General features: G+C 37.9%; 1 protein-coding gene across 1 annotated transcript in view; it reads left to right on the top strand.

Moving 5' to 3' along the window:
• Positions 1-100: 100 nt before the first annotated feature.
• RECQL (RecQ like helicase) overlaps positions 101-17,838 on the top strand; it is a 57,012-nt gene continuing 39,274 nt past the window's right edge. Inside the window, exons 1-2 of the mRNA XM_015064304.3 lie at positions 101-229; positions 7,000-7,046. Of these exons, the coding sequence (XP_014919790.1) occupies positions 7,031-7,046 (16 nt within the window). The 5' untranslated portion in view covers positions 101-229; positions 7,000-7,030. The remainder of the gene's footprint in view (positions 230-6,999; positions 7,047-17,838) is intronic.

Raw genomic sequence — 17,838 nt, 5'->3', positions numbered from 1 at the left:
AAATTCGCTCCCAATATAGACCAATCATCTTTAGTCTTGTTCGGTGACGCAAATGGTGGCCACACCCCTTCACCAATTAGAGAAGAGTGTTACTTGCAATTGGTTGAGGAGACCTAACCGGAAGGGCGGATGCTCCCAGCTAGAGGAAAAGGAAAGCTTGGTGGCGGGAAGTTTTCATTGGAGAGTGGCTGAAAGCAGTACCTAGTGGTCCTGAGCCGGGCGCTTTGAGGTGGGAGACCGAGGAAGCGGGAGGGGTGGGGTAGGGGTGGAGTGTGGAGGGGTGGGGATCTGGGGGTAACTCTGCTTTGAATGGGCTAACCTTTCTTTTTCCTTCCTGAGGGCGAGGCCGGTCTATTCGCGGATCACTTCCTTTCACCAATATATTGGCAGGAGAGAAACCGGCGTTAATCGTCGCCCGTCTCTAATGGAGTTTGGGCTTTTAGGGGCACCTTGAACTTTCTGCCCCTCTCTTTTTATCTCTAGCCTTTCCCATGCAGGAAGCTTGGTTACCAAAGTCTGTTTATTGGCAACCACCATTTATTGGTGAACAGCACGGTGGACGCATAGGCCAAGTGGAGGGTATTATTAAATTAATGTCTTTAAAAAGCAGGTGTTGGGGAGCCTGGTGAATTAGCCTGTGGTACCGTAGTGACGGTTATTCCAGTATCAATGACTGGCTGTGACCCCGTGAAATATTTGCTGTGGGTGTTGTTAAAAGTTAAGAAATAGCGGGAGTAAAACCAATGAATCACTGAAGTAGTAATTAAAGTTTGTGGTGCACCCACCAAAGAGACAGTTAGGGAACCAGGAGCACTCAAGCCAAAAAGGGAATGAGGCTCTTGGGTATATTGTTATAAAGCGGCTTATGTAGTAAGAAGTCAGTGACTTTATTCCTCGCAGTGATTCGAATATTAACATTTTCTTAAGGTAGGGAATTGGTTAGTGGTTATCTCATATCAGCCTTGGGAAACGTTTCAAGTTTTGTTTATGATTTCTGGAGGCATAAAAAGGAAATTACCTAGGTCAAGTTAGTCTTACAACAACGTAAGGTCAATTGACTTTGTTTGACTAAACTGGTTTTGTCCCTTTGAGGAATTTTCAAGGCTCTTCTCCGTTTGTTTTTGATTTTAACATTTTCCCCCTTTTGGTTCTCTCAGCAGGGTGAGAGTATGATCAATCAGTATAGTGTTATTTTCAGGTTCTACCATTGAAGTACTCAGGCTGAAGAATCACATTTTTATTTTTTTTATTTAAAAAAAAATTTTTTTTTAACGTTTATTTATTTTTGAGACAGAGAGAGACAGAGCATGAACGGGGGAGGGTCAGAGAGAGAGAGGGAGACATAGAATCTGAAACAGGCTCCAGGTTCTGAGCTGTCAGCACAGAGCCCGACAGGGGGCTTGAACTCACGAACCGCGAGACCATGACCTGAGCTGATGTCGGACGCTTAACCGACTGAGCCACCCAGGCGCCCCAAGAATCACATTTTTGTTGTTGTCATTAGTTGGATTATTAGGCTAAGGGCCACGTGGTCACCATCTTCATCATTTATGTGGTTATTGTTGATTTCATACAGTTGTCTGATCCTGATGGATACCATTTGGTCTGTGAGTGGCTGCTGACAGGCATTTAAAACCTTGGAGAGTATGCAGCGCATTAGAGGTGATTTAAGGAGAACAATAGCCAAAGATTGAAAATTTCCCAGAGCAGATTCCCAGGTGCCAAGATTTAACCAAGTAAATAAATCAAATGGATTTCAGTTTTTTAAAGGTATTTACATAAGCATAATATGATATATTAACAGTCACATCTTTGTGATGACTCAGGACTGGATGAAGGTGAAGATGTTTTATTTTAAGTGGCTGTGTTGCAGGTGAACTTCCACCTAAATTAAGCCTCTGGTGTGAGCAATCAAGTAATTTAAAGAGGGGTATTTCTGTGGAAGCAAAAGAAAAATAAAAGCTAATATTTTAAGAAGATTATAAATTCAGTGTCTGAGTTTGGAGAGAAACCAGTTGAGAAAATTTCTAGATGTTGGGTTCAAATTATCTTTAGATGGATGAAGGCAAGAGTAACAATCTGACAGATTTTCCTGGTTTGCAGTTTGAATGTCACTGGTGATCTTGCTGAGTGACCACATAGCAACAGGCACGTTGTCCTCCTCACATGAGCTGCTTTGGTGGTTTCTCTGAAGTTTACATCAGGTTGTTCAGCTTTAGTTTGCATGGCTTTGAGAAAAGGGCAGTTTTATTTTCACAGTGATTCCAAGTTACAAGAATCGGAGGAAATTGGAAATGTTAGTTTGGAGAGTTCTAGCCAGATATTGGAGGAAACTAGAATTCAGGATCCAGTTCAGTTTATAAGTAGAAAATAAAACCTTAAGGAAAATTAATAGCACTAATGTATTACCAAAACATAATCATAATTTTTCTGTCATCATCCCATTTCTATTAGGGTAACTACAGTTAGGCTAATTTGTTTGCAAATTGAGTCTAGTTTCAATAAATTTGGCCTGACTATTTACATAAGTGCAGCAAAAATAGTGACTGACCATATAGGCTCTTTTAAATCTGCTTTGCTGGAACTTTTTTATAAAGAATCTTAGATTGAACTTTTCAGGGCTAAGCAGCCAAGCTAAGGACTTGTCTAATTGTCTAATTGTCTAATTGTGTCCTATTACAAGGAGATCAGATGGAGCTTAAGTAAATACATATATTGTCATGAAAAATAAGACTATTTAATAAAAGGTTTTAAATTCTGGTGGGATCAGGTGGAAAGAAAAAGATAAATGTTTCAACCTTTGTTTACAAAAGTAGTTTTTACTGAATCACTGTAAGCTATAGATAGCTTAAAGGAGAGGAGAAAATGGAGCTTTTTAAATCTGGAAAGCAGGACATTGAAGAACCAGCAATATTTTAAATGAAATCATAAAAAATTATAATCATCTTCATTAGTTCATTCAGTCTCCTGTAATTCTTGTTTTGCTTCACCTTAGGGTTAATAACTTTATGAATCAGTTTTTCATTAGATTTTTAGAAATTCTTACCCAGTTCAGTGTTATGATCTTAAAGTTAACAGAAACCTGTACTTCTTAGTCTTTTCCATGAATCTCTTTGCAGATGAAGCACTATCGTAGGAACAGTTTTGCAAAAACAAACTTAAATCCAGTTCAATTTTAGCTAGACCACACAAAAAATTCCTTTCTCAAGATCCCTTTTCCATAAACCTTCTACACTTTGTATCCATCCAGTTTTTGTTACGTCCTTTTTTTTTTTTTTCTCATTCTGGAATAATCATTTTACTTTTGGACAAAATTACTTCCTTTATTCCTTTACCAAAACAACATACCCATGTTCTTCATATCTTTCCTTGTCCTATTTTCTTTAACTACTTTTCATATACTGTTGTTTTCTTTTAATCTTACTCTTTCTAGTAGTTTTAATTAAATATATTAATTAGATTTCTTAACTCTTATCTTTAATTCCTAGTAAAAAACAAGAATTAAGCAATTGTGGACTGGCAACTTTGTACATACACAATTATAAAAACCTTTTAGAGATCTATGTTTTTTATAATATAGTTTTTAATGTGACAAAGGATATAGTTATTAATAGACCCAAGTATCTATTGTCTGTCTGTAAAAATTAAAAAGCCAAAAGTTGGGGTTGTTCTAATGAATCCTAGGCCACTAACGTCTGAGTGACTCTTTTGAGACTGAGCAAGTGAGGCTAGGGTAAAACAATGTTGGCAGGTGCCAATAGAAAGCAATTTGTCATTAATAAAAGGAGAGTTGCCAAAGCTTGAATTTATTGGAAGAGTTCTCCTAGAAGATGAACTAGATTTAGGTTATCTTGTAGCAGATGATACAAATGGAACTAGAAATCAAACATAAATAAGAGCCTTGCATAGTAGTGCAAGGGAGATGCACAATGAAAACCATTCACTCTGAGGTAGATTTGAGACACTGTAGTAGTACTGAGGGACTGCCATGATGGGAACCAATTCAGAGAGCAGACTTTAAGCAACCTTTAAATGGCATTTCCAAAACACTGATTTGCTCAGGTCAGTTTTAGTTGGCCCTCAGACTTGAGAAGTATATTGAATGATATAGTTATACTTTCTTTTTAGCTTTCTGTAGTTCTTATTAGCTTCAGGGAAAAATTATTAGTTGAGGTTGTATGTCCTTAGTAATTTTCTTATATCGGCTAATTACTCATTTTAACAAAAAGAGCAGTTACTAAGCTCCAAACGGTAGCAGGTAGAAATATCATTGGTTTATGTTTATTACAGTCATAGGTATGGTTACTTTCTGTTTGTAGCAAGTGACAGTTTTTTGTTTTGTTTTTTTGTTTTCATTTCTGGTAGTGATGTATAGTTTTATTTCAGTAAAAGTTTAAAGTTAGTTTCCTTAAATAAAGTATTAGTAATACTACAATACTGTACAAAAAAAAAGAAAAGCTTAAAGTAGATAAACTTATGTTTTGCATTTAATGATTCAGTATATTATCTCATTTGCAAATGATTTAGATACTCAACAAATATTCATGATTTAGTTTAACTTGTTATAAACTTTTTATTTACATTTATTTAAATTATTTACTTTTACCAATTATTCTTGGATTAGACATTAAACAGCTAACCATCACACTATTTTTCTTATCAACAAATTTTGAAGTCATGCTTGCTTTTCTTTTAATGTTTTTGTTTTATTTTTGAGAGAGCGAAAATGGGGGAGGCGCAAGGAGAAGGGAACAGAGAATCTGAAGCAGGCTCTGAGCTGACAGCAGCGAGCCTGATATGGGGCTCAAACTCATGAAACACTAGATTATTACCTGATCTGAAGTCGGATGCTCAACCAACCAAGCCACCCAGACACCCAGACATGCTTGCTTTTTTTAAGTCAACAAACTTAAACTAGGTTTTACATATCAAAGGTTGTATCAGGTCATGTGAACTTGAAAAACATTTTGGTTTGTTTTTATATGTCTGAGGGTTTCAGGAGTGCTTAATTTATAAGTGCTTATTTTTCTTTAAGCCAATTAAATAGAGCTCCTTACATATTCTGGCAATAGCATCTGGAATTAGAAAAATATTACCCATTTATAACATGCATACATAGACATACATAAACATACAGACAGAGGCAAACAGATCTTGTAGCTTTTGTTTAAAAAAGTTTAGCCATGAGCTGCTAGCCATAATATTGCAAAATTCACCAGTTTAGAAAAGAACAGTTGGATCTAAATTGTCTTTCTGGGAAGTTCAGGTTACCTGCTCAGATAGCAAAGTTGTTTGTTTTCCTCCTAGTAACTTTTTTTTTTGTTTGCATGATACAAAGATCTTTTAGAGCTATTTTTGCAGTCATTGTGTCTTTTAGAAGTTTCTGCTTATCAGAGAATGCATTCTCTTGTCTCTGAGAGATTTGAAATCTTCTCTTGTCAAAGGCACAGCTTTAAGATACACTTCTCTAAGTTAAAGTTGCCCTCCAGTGGCCGCTACAATTCTAGAAGTTCACCCATTTTTCCAAAAAGGCACAAAATCCTGGTCCATAGACCAACCAGGTAGAATACATCTTTACCTTTAGATTCCCTAAGAGTTCTTAGATATGAGGGGCCCTGCTTTCTAAAAGCTATTCTAAAACACAGGGAACCATGTGTTTCCCTGCCCTCCTCTCTTTGGAGTAGAATAGGAAGATTTACCTAGAAGCTTCAACAAACAAAATACAGGTATGCAAATTAAAGTGAGCTCAAAATGGAGAGAACAGAGCTCAGATATAAGAGAGACTTGACTTCAAACTCTAGAGTCAGTGAGAAAGTGAATTAAATGGACTCTGTGGGTTCCATCACCATAGGGGCCTCAGAGTTAAGGAGGAAGGGAGGTTGGGGGGGGGGGTGTCTTCTTTGGATCCCATTAAAAAAATTTTTTTTAATGTTTATTTATTTTTGAGACAGAGGGCAAGTTGGGGAGGGGCAGAGAGAGAGAGGGAGACATCAGAATCTGGAACAGGCTCCAGGCTCTGGGTTGTCAGCACAGAGCCTGACGTAGGGCTTGAACTTGGCAACAGCAAGATGAAGACTTGAGCCGAAGTCAGACACTCAGCCAACTGAGCCACGCAGGCACCCCTTTTGGATCCCATTTTTACACCACAGACTGTCAAAAGTTTAGAATTACCAGAGGTAAAACCAATGAATTATTGAAGTAGTAATCAGGAAAAGTTTATTGTGCACACACCAGAAAGACAGACTGCAAACCAAGAGCATTCAAATCAAAACATGGAAGGAAGCTCAGAGGTATATTGTTAGAAAGTGGTTTATATAGTGAGAAATTCCTGCTCTCAAGCCTCCTCTCCTTCTACTTGTTCATCTGTATGTAGTCTTAAGTTTTAGTCATTCATAGGTATTTAAAGTTCCTTAATTACATACCATGTGTTTCCCCCACTTCTGATATTTTCATGTTTTTTCCTGAAATCTAGTCCCTCCGTGGAATACCAGTTCCTCTTTTAAGATTGAACCTAAATTGTAACTGTAAAGCAGGTATTCAATAAAATGTTGAATGATTAATTTGAGTGTTTATGTGGGTGGATTTTACCTAATCTGGGATGTTTGAATCTGTTATTTATAAGATAGGTTTTACCATCCCAATTTTACAGATAAGGAAAGAGGTGAAGAGGAACAGGTTGTTTAACTTTGCTAAGATCATACAGTAATTTATTGCTAAAACTGTTTAGCCTCAAAGCTTTCTTTTTTGCTAATTGCTTTGTATGTGGTGTTTAAGTGTCATTGATGTTATACTTGTTTATGTGATTTTGGACACTTCTCTGAAATCTAGAGAATTCGCTATAAAAATTAGTGTGGGAATAACCATGTAGTCCTTATTTTAAAAGTCACTATAATATATAATTTCTGACATTTTTCATGCTTAGTAGTGATAAATTATTGGGTAGGCATTATCAATACTATGGTTTAAAAAAATTTGCTGTGATTTTTCTTTCACTTTTAGAAAGAAGTTTGGATCCCAATTCAATTTTAGGATGGCAGCCGTTTCAGGTTAGTGGAAATGATTACATTTTATAGTATATTCTGTTTTGTTTCTAACTGCATGCTCTTTGAAAAAAATTGTTTTTCTCTGTACTTTCAATTTTGCTGTGAACCTTAAACTGCTCTAAGAGGAAGGTCTTAATAAAAATAAAGAATAATAAATTATAAAAATATTTGTTTTAAAAATTCTGATTTTTATGTTTTGTGTTTTTTTTAAATTGTAAAACATACCAAAATGTACCATTTTAACTAATTTTAAGTATACAATTCAATGGGAGCAATTCACATTATTGTGTAACCATCACCAATATCCATCTCCAGAACTTTTTCATCATTCCAAACTGAAATTCTGTACCCATCGTACAATAATGCCCTCTTACTCCCTTTCCCCCAATTGCTGGTAACACTACTTGTACTCTGTATGAATTTGACTACTCTAGGTACCTAAGATAACTGGACTCATGCAATATTTGTCCTTTTGTGTCTGGCTTGTTTTCTTTAGTATAATGTCTTTGAGCTTCATCCATTTTATATGTATCTTTTTAAGGTTGAATAACATTGCATTGTATGTATATACCACCTTTTGTTTATCAGTTTGTCTGTCAGTGGACATCTGGGTTGTTTTACCTTATGGCAATTGTGAATAATGCTGCTATGAACGTTTAAATACAAATGGGCTTGAGTCTCTTTTTTCAGTTCTTTTGGGTATATATACTTAGAGGTGGAGCTGCTGAATCACATGCTCTTTCTTCTATTTAAGTTTTCAGGAACTGCTGTATTTTTCTCCATACTCACTGTTCCATTTTACATTCCCAGCAGTAGTACAGAAGGGTGATTTTTTTGATAGAATTATGGGAACCTCAGAAATCACAAAGTAGAATATATCAATCACTCCAAATCCCACTACTCAAATTAATACTGTAATATATGGATGCATTATTTTTCAACAGATTTTTAGTTTGCAAAGAGTTTTTATTATTTTTTTAATGAAGTATAATTAACATATAATGTTATGTTAGTTTCAGGAACACAACATATTCCTCAGTTCTATCCATTAGTCAGTGCTTACCATGATAAATGTAGTTACTATTTGTCACCATAAAATATTGTTGTAATATTATTGACTATACTACCTATGCTGTAATTTTCATTTCTGTGACTTATTTTATAATTGGAAGTTGGTACCTCTTAATCCCTTCCACCAATTTCATTATTTTCTCTACCTGCTTCCCCTTTGCCAACCACCAGTTTGTTCTCTGTATGAGTTTTTTTTTAAACATTCCACATGTAAATGAAATCATATGGTATTTGTCTTTCTCTGACTTATTTAGCCTAATACCTCTTAGGTCCATCCATCTTATTTCAAATAACAAGCTCTCATTCTTTTCTATGGCTGAGTAATATTCCATTGCATATATATATATATATATATATATATGTATATATACACACATATATATATACACATATATATATATACACATATACATATATATATATATATATATATATATATATATGTATATATACACACATATATATATACACATATATATATATACACATATACATATATATATATATATATATATATATATATATATACACACACACCACATCTTCTTTATCCATTTGTCTATCAATGGATGCTTGGTTTGCTTCCATATCCTGGCTATTGTAAATAATGCTGCAGTGAACATAGAGATGTGTATATCTTTTTGAATTAGTATTTTCATTTTCTTTGGATAAATACCCAGAAGGAGAATTGCTAGATTATATGGTATTTCTACTTTTAATGTTTTTTGGAACCTCCATACTGTTTTTACATATGCATGAAAGTTCTTTTTTCTCCACATCCTTATCAATACTTGCTACTTCTTGTGTTTTTGATAGTAGCCATTTGGACTGGTGTGAGGTGATATTCTGTTGTGGTTTTGATTTGCATTTCCCTAATGATTAGTGATGTTGAACATCTTTTCATCTGTCTGTCATCTCTGTCTACAGAAAAATGTCTATTCAGGTATTCTGCCAAATTTTTAATTGGATTGTTTGGGTTTTTCTGGTGTTGAGTTGTGTAAGTTCTTAATGTATTTTGGATGTTAATCCCTTATTAGATATCATTTGCACGTATCTTCTGTCATTCACTATGTTGCCATTTTGTTTTGTTGATGGTTGTGCAAAAGCATTTTACTTTGATGTAGTCTCAATAGTTTATATTTGCATTTGTTTTCCTTGCTTGAGAAAACTTAGATAATGTTGCTAAGGGCAGTGTCTAAAAATTTCTGCATGAGTTTTCTTTTGGGAGTTTAATGGTAAGGTCTCACATTTAGGTCTTTAATCCATTTTGAGTTTGTTTTTGTGTATTGTGTAAGAAAATGGTCCAGTTTCATTCTTTTGCATGTAGCCACCCAGTTTTCTCAACACCATGTATTGAAAACACTGTCTTTTCCCCATTGTATATTCTTCCCTTCATTGCCATAGATTAATTGACCACATAAGCGTAGATTTATTTTTGGGGTCTCTTGTCTGTTCTATAATCTGTGTGTCTGTTTTTGTGACAATAGCGTACTGTTTTGATTACTATATTTGTGTAGTATATCTTGAAATCTGGGATTGTCCAGCTTTGTTCTTCTTTCTGAAGATTGCTTTGGCTATTTGGGGTCTTTTGTGGTTCCATAGTTTTGGAATTATTTGTTCTAGTTCTGTGAAAAATATATTGGAATTTTGGTTGAAATTGCATTGCATCTGTACGTTGCCTCAGGTATTATGAACATTTTAACAATGTTAATTCTTCCAGTCTGTGAGGAGAGAATATCTTTCTATTTATTTGTGTTTTCTTCAGTTTCTCTTAGCAGTGTCCTCTAGTTTTCAGTATATAGGTCTTTGATCTTTATGGTTAAGTGTATTTCTGAGTATTTTATTCTTTTTGGTGCAGTTGTAAATTTCTCTTTCTTCTACTTCATTATTAGAGTATAGAAATGCAACAGATTTCTATATATTAATTTTGTATCTTGCAACTTCACTGAGTTTGTCAGTTCTAGTAGTGTTTTAGTGGAGTCTTTAGTGTTTTCTAATAGGGTCATGTCACCAACAAATAGTAACAGTTTTATTTACTCCTTACCAATCCGAATGCCTTTTGTCTAGTTTTTTAAATTGTCTGATTGCTTCTACTACAAAGCTGTAATCATCAAGACAGCATGGTATTGGCACAAAAACAGACACATAGACCAATGGAATAGAATAGAAACCCCAGAACTAGACCCACAAACGTATGGCCAACTTATCTTTGACAAAGCAGGAAAGAACATCCAATGGAAAAAAGACAGTCTCTTTAACAAATGGTGCTGGGAGAACTGGACAGCAACATGCAGAAGGTTGAAACTAGACCACTTTCTCACACCATTCACAAAAATAAACTCAAAATGGATAAAGGACCTGAATGTGAGACAGGAAACCATCAAAACCCTAGAGGAGAGAGCAAGAAAAGACCTCTCTGACCTCAGCCATAGCAATCTCTTACTCGACACATCCCCAAAGGCAAGGGAATTAAAAGCAAAAATGAATTACTGGGACCTTATGAAGATAAAAAGCTTCTGCACAGCAAAGGAAACAACCAACAAAACTAAAAGGCAACCAACGGAACGGGAAAAGATATTTGCAAATGACATATCGGACAAAGGGCTAGTATCCAAAATCTATAAAGAGCTCACCAAACTCCACACCCGAAAAACAAATAACCCAGTGAAGAAATGGGCAGAAAACATGAATAGACACTTCTCTAAAGAAGACATCCGGATGGCCAACAGGCACATGAAAAGATGCTCAACGTCGCTCCTTATCAGGGAAATACAAATCAAAACCACACTCAGATATCACCTCACGCCAGTCAGAGTGGCCAAAATGAACAAATCAGGAGACTATAGATGCTGGAGAGGATGTGGAGAAACGGGAACCCTCTTGCACTGTTGGTGGGAATGCAAATTGGTGCAGCCACTCTGGAAAGCAGTGTGGAGGTTCCTCAGAAAATTAAAAATAGACCTACTCTATGACCCAGCAATAGCACTGCTAGGAATTTACCCAAGGGATACAGGAGTACTGATGCATAGGGGCACTTGTACCCCAATGTTTATAGCAGCACTCTCAACAATAGCCAAATTATGGAAAGAGCCTAAATGTCCATCAGCTGATGAATGGATAAAGAAATTGTGGTTTATATACACAATGGAGTACTACGTGGCAATGAGAAAGAACAAAATATGGCCCTTTGTAGCAACGTGGATGGAACTGGAGAGTGTGATGCTAAGTGAAATAAGCCATACAGAGAAAGACAGATACCATATGGTTTCACTCTTAGGTGGATCCTGAGAAACTTAACAGAAACCCATGAGGAAGGGGAAGGAAAAAAAAAAGAGGTTAGAGTGGGAGAGAGCCAAAGCATAAGAGACTCTTAAAAACTGAGAACAAACTGAGGGTTGATGGGGGGTGGGAGGGAGGGGAGGGTGGGTGATGGGTATTGAGGAGGGCACCTTTTGGGATGAGCACTGGGTGTTGTATGGAAACCAATTTGACAATAAATTTCATATATTGAAAAAAAAAATAAAATGTACCAGGTTAGGAAAAAAAAATTGTCTGATTGCTGTTTCTAGGACTTTCAGTACTATGTTGAATGAAAGTGTTGAGAGTGAACAACATCTTGCCTTTTCTGATATTAGAGGAAGAGCTCTCAGTTTTTCACCTTTGGAGTATGTTAGATGTGGGTTTGTCTTATATGGCCTTTATTATGTTGATGTATATTCCCTCTAAACTCAACTTTGTTGAGAGTTTTTATCATGAATGGATGTTGAATTTTGTCAAATGCTTTTTCTGCATCTGTTGATCATATGAGTTGTATCCTTCATTTTGTTAATGTGGTATATCACGTTGATTGATTTGTGAATATTGAATTATTCTTTCCTCCTCAGAATAAGTCCCACTTGATTGAGGTGAATGATCCTTTTAAAGTATTGTTGAATGTGCTTTGCTAATATTTTATTCAGGACTTTTGCGTCTATGTTTATTAGCAATATTGGTCTCTGGTTTTCTTTTTTTTTTTTGGTAGTATCTTTGTGTGGCTTTGGCATGAAGATAATGCCAGTCTTGTAGAATGTATTTGGAAGTTTTGCTTCCTCATTTTTCCAATAGTTTGAGGAGAATAGGTATTACTGTTCTTTAAATGCTTGGTAGAATTCACCTGTGAATCTATCTGGTCTTGGACTTTCCTTTGTTGGTAGTTCTTTGATTACTGATTTAATTGTGTTGCCTGTAATTGGTCAGTTTCTATTTCTTCCTGATCAGTTTTGGAAGGTGGTAAGTGTCTAGGAATTTATCCATTTCTTCTAGTTGGTCTTATTTGCTAGTATATAATTTTTCATTGTAGCCTATTATGTAATCTTTTGTATTTCTGTGGTGTCAGTTGTTATGTATTTTGCATTTCTGATTTTATTTATTTGGTTTTCAGTTTCTCTTTTTGTTTAATATTTATTTATTTATTTATTTATTTATTATTAATGTTTATTTATTTTTGAGGGAGAGAGACAGAGTGTGAGCAGGGAAGGGGCAGAGAGAGAGGGAGACACAATCCATAGTAGGCTCTGGGCTCTAAGCTGTTTCCCTCGCATATAACTTTTGCTTCTTTCTTGCTACTTTTAAAACTCTCTCTTAATCTTTAATGTTTGCCGTTTTAATTATTATATGACTTGATATGGCCCTCCTTGGCTTCACCTTGTTATGGGCTCTCAGTGCTTCCTGAACCTAGATGTCTGTTTCCTTCTGCAGGTTAGGGAAATTGGAAAAGTTTTCTGCCCCCTTTTCTTTCTCTTCTGCTTTTGAGACCACTAAAAATGCAAATGTTATTATGCTTGAGGTTATTGCAGAGGTCCCTTAACCTATCCTGTGAAGTGTTGATTCCTTCTACTATATTTTTTAATTTCAGTTATTCTATTCTTCACTTCTGATTGGTTCCTTTTTATATTTTGTATCTCTTTGTTGAAGTTTCACTGAATTCATCCACTCTTCTTTCCAGTCCAGTGAGCATCTTTATGACCATTACTTTGAATTCTTCATTAGTTAGATTTGCCATATCCATCTTTCAATCCTTTTTCTGAGGTTTTGTCTTCTTGTGTTGGGAACATATGCTCCTGTCTCATGTTTTTTGACCTTCTGTGTTTGTTTCAGCTACTTCTCCTAAACTTGAAGGAATGGTTTTGTGTATGTATAGTTGTCTTCTGTGCAGACTGTGTGTGCTTGGTGACTTTTGCTGGCTGGCTGAGGCTTTGACTGGTGTGGGCCAGGGTTTCTGGGGCACTCTGTACTGATGTTGCTTTGGTGGGATGGCCAGAGCTGAAGTGGGCATTGGCTGAGGCAGTCCCAGGCCTTTCTGTACAGATGGTGCCCTGGCAGGAGAGCTGTAGCTGAAGTGGGTGCAAGCCAGGGTGTCCCAGGGTTTTTAGCATAAGGGGCACCCGAATGGTGTGGCTGGAGCTGAAGTGGACATGAGTTGGTTGTGGTGGGGCTGCTGGAACAGAGGCATGGTTTGGGAAGGAGGGGAGTCCCAGGGCACTCCATGTAGGGGGTGCCTTGGCAGAGTGGCTGTAGCCAAGGTGTGTGCAAGCCAGTGGCTCCTGTGGCACACTGTGCAACTGGCGCTCTTGCAGGGTGGCTGGAGTGGAAGAGAGCATGAGCCAGGAGGTCCTGGAGTGCTGTTCACTGTGGTGTCCTAGCATGTCATCTGGAGCCAGTATGGTACAGATTTGGATTGTTCCAGGGTGCTTTGGGCCTATGTCACTTTGGCAAGATGGCCATAGCTGTGGTGAATGCTGACCAAGGGTTTCCTGGCATTCATTGTACCGTAGCTGCCCTGGTAGGTCGGCTTGGGATGGTGTGGGCTAGGGGACCAGGACTCACTGAGGCAATAGGCCAGTTAAGGTGCCTAGACCATGCTCCCATCCATGTAATCAAGGTGGAAAGTAATGTATACTCTCCACTCAACCAGCCCCTTCAATCCAGAGAGATTTCCAGCGGCTCCCTTGCCATTTGGTGGAGTTCTAGGGCTGGATCCTTTATATTTCAGTTGTTCTGTTAAACTGTGGCTTTTTTTCTGTGTCCTAGGGGGTTCAGGGCTAGTATGACCAGGGCTCGCAGAGGCAGCAGGCCAGCTATGGCTTCTGGAACCCGCTCCCGTCTGTGCTGTCAAGGTGGACTGGGAACGTTAACCATGGCACTTGCCAGCGCCTCAGATCTGGAGAGAGTTCTAGGAGCTGCCCCACCATTTGGTAGTGGCCTAAGGCTGGTTCCTTTATATTCTAATTTCCCTTCCAAACTGTGGCTGTTTTTCTGTGTCCCAGGGCAGATGAACCTGCTCCCGGCCCTTCAATAGTATCCTTTCCCACTGTAGTTTGCAGCAAAGGGGCTGGGAATTTTCTTTGTTACAGTGTGTGTCTCTTGCTGTTTTTCATGTGCTCTATCTTTTGTGCACAAGCTGTTCAGTCTCCTTGCAGTTCTTCAGAAGGAACTGCTCTGTTAATAGGTGTAGATTTGTTGTGTCTGTGGAGGAGATGAGTTCAGGGTCTTCTATGTTGCCATCTTGGATCGGAAGTTCTCTGTCAGTTAGGGTTTGATCAGAGAAGCAGAGGCACTATGCATGATACAAGGGATTTACTGGAGGGATTTAACCTTATGTGATTGTGTGAAGTGGTCAAGCTCTTCCCTGGTGTCTGTCACCTGTGTGTGTGGCACTGAAGTCCACGCCAACGGTCAGGAAGAGAAGGTGATGTACAGTGGGGGTGCAGAGGCAAACTGCAACCTGTGAATCATGAATCGTGTTTCTTAGCAGAACCTGTATTAGTCTCAGTGCCTCACAGTCTCCAGTGTGGATGATTCAGGAGTGGGTGTACATGCACATGGACTGGCATACTGCTTGGCTGAGGGTTCAGAGAAGCTGAAGGAGAACCAACAGCATCTGGGGGAGCTACAGACTCTGCTCTTTCCCCAAGGATATCTAGCAGCAGCCAGAGTTGTGGGCTCGGTGCTGCCCTGTGCCAGTGAGGTCATCAGTCCTGGTCTTAACTAACCTTTCCACATATGGAAAACAAGGGTACTCTTTCACTTCTACCTTCCATATATCTGGCTGCCCAAGGAAACAACTGTCCCTTGTACAACCAAAGACAAACTCTTCTTCTCCCCAAAAAAGGGCACAGGTTCTTGTTATTCATCTTTGGATGATGCTCATTCCTCTTGCTAAATCACATCCTTCTTGGTAATCCTCTAACTTAATTCCTGAGATATGAAGTCAGCTACTATTAGCACATTTTATTTAGATGTTAGGAAAATAGGAAAAGGGACCTAGATACATACATACATACCTACCACCAACAACAAAAAGGAAGAGATGCTTATAGTTATTACAGTCCTGTTTCTCACCTGGTCATGTGGTCATTAGATGTTATTTTATAACTATGTTCTTCACTTTTGTATTCCTTCTTTGCTGTCAACAACACCTCACCTGGTTACAAATCCTTGCCCGGTGTGTGGACTTGCCTTAGCAGTTTGCTTGGATTTAGCTTTTGTAGTTTTGCATTAACTTTGATCACAGAACATGGGAATACCAAAAGGTACCCTAGAGGTTTTCCTACATTTCACACATACTCTTCCTTATTTCAGTAGTGTTGTAGGAATCCAGTTTCCCTTGAATAGTCAGAATCAGTCACCCAAGCCAGTACAGTAATCTCCATCTTTTCCTGTTGATTTACTGGCATGAGGAGCTCAAAGTGGTCAAGAAGCAGTCCACTTCCAGTTATTTTTATTTTTTGTTTTTTAATTTAAATTTTAGTTTTAGTGAACATACAGTGCAATATTGGTTTCTGGAGTAGAATTCAGTAATTCATCACATATAATACCCAGTGTTCATCACAACAAGTGCTCTTAATACCCATCACCCATTTAGCCCACCCCCTGCCCACCTCCCTCCATCAACCCTTTTTGTTCCCTATCGTTAAGATTCTCTTATGGGGGTGCCTGGGTGGCTCAGTGGGGTAAGCATCTGACTTTGGCTCAAGTCATGATCTCATGGTTCGTGAGTTTGAGCTCCACACTGGTCTCCTTGCTGACAGCTCAGAGCCTGGAGCCTGCTTTGGATTCTGTGTCTCCCTCTCTCTGCCACTCCTCTGCTCACACTCTGTTTCTCTCTTTCAAAAATAAACATTAAAAAGTCTCTTACGGTTTGTTTCTCTCTCTTTTTTCTTTGTCTCTTCCCATATGTTCATCTGTTTCTTAAATTCCACATATGAGTGAGATCATACAGTATTTATCTTCCTCTGACTGACTGATTTCACTTAGCATAATACACTCTGGCTCCATCAATGTCGTTGTAAATGGCAAGATTTCATTTTTTGATGGCTGAGTAATATTCCATTGTGTATATATACCACATCTTTTTTATCCATTCATCAGTTGTTGATGGACATTTGGGCTGTCTCCACAGTTTGACTATTGTTGATAATGCTGCTGTAAACATCAGGGTGCATGTACCCCTTTGAATCAGTATTTTTGTGTCCTTTGGGTAAATACCTAGTAATGCAATTTCTGGGTTATAGGGTAGTTCTTGAGGAGCCTCCATACTATTCTCCAGAATGGCTACACCAGTTTGCAATCCCACCAACTTCTGTTTAAATGGAACCACTGCATTTTCCCCTGGTAGAAGCATTCCTTCCTGATAAGACCTCTAAACCAACAAGGTTCAAAGTTTCAGGGATGGGAAGCAAACATTTTATTAGTGGATCACTAGTAAGTGGTAATAGTAAGAAGAGCCACTCTCATTTCCACCCTGATCCCTAGGCTTAAGAATCCGATCTATAGGACAAACAGCATTATTCATTGTTTTGGTAGGTAAGGGCAGTTATACTGGCTTCCACTTAGTCTTTCCTAAGAGGGGATTGATATATGTATTTGGCCCATTGCTGAATGTATCTATTTTGATAATATGATCTAGAACTGGAGAGAAAACCATAGAATGGGTTAGAGGATCTCCTGAGCCCACTGTATGATGGACATGAGCAAAACTGCATTGATCACATGATTTGCATAAGTCCAGTCCCTCTTTTGACTGGTGGATCACCATGGCATTTGTCTTCCAGGAACTGTCCATTCAGAGTTAGTGTCCAGTAATTTATGAGAAGCTATTTTCCTTTCCCCAATACATAGTTACCCTGATACGTTTCTTTGGAGAACACTAGTGAGAAGATTTACTATATAAATTTTTAGTTGTGTCTTTTCTCACAGGGTCCCAATCTCTATTCAGGGGACTCTGGGTCTATAAATTGGTTCTTTTCTGGGAGCTGGTTGAGAGACTCTGACTCTATAGTGATTCAAGTCAAACTTAGTTTACCAGAATCAGGGCTTTGCATTCTGCATATTCAAATCAAGTAAACCGTTTCAAGGACATCATGATCAACTAGCCAATGCCAGAGTTCTCTGCGGATCAGACTATTCTGATTACTGTTTCTGCTCTGTTGCCTATTATAGCAACCACATATATCTTTTCTTTGGTTGTGAACTGAATTAGCCCTCATACCTTGGAAAATCCATTATTCTCATTGATTCTGTTGATCTGCTTCAAAGGCAGTACTTCCCTCGCTGTCATTCCTAGCTTACAGAGACCAGTCACTGTGAGCTCTTCAGGGAAGCTGGGTAGCATTCTCCTTTTCTGAAGCCTCTGGATCACCTCCTTTAGTGTATACCCAGAAAGTTCTAGCCCTTCAGTATCATT

Source organism: Acinonyx jubatus, chromosome B4 (genome assembly GCF_027475565.1).
Source record: "Acinonyx jubatus isolate Ajub_Pintada_27869175 chromosome B4, VMU_Ajub_asm_v1.0, whole genome shotgun sequence".
NCBI lineage: Eukaryota > Metazoa > Chordata > Mammalia > Carnivora > Felidae > Acinonyx > Acinonyx jubatus.
This window is presented reverse-complemented; position numbering and strand designations above follow the sequence as displayed.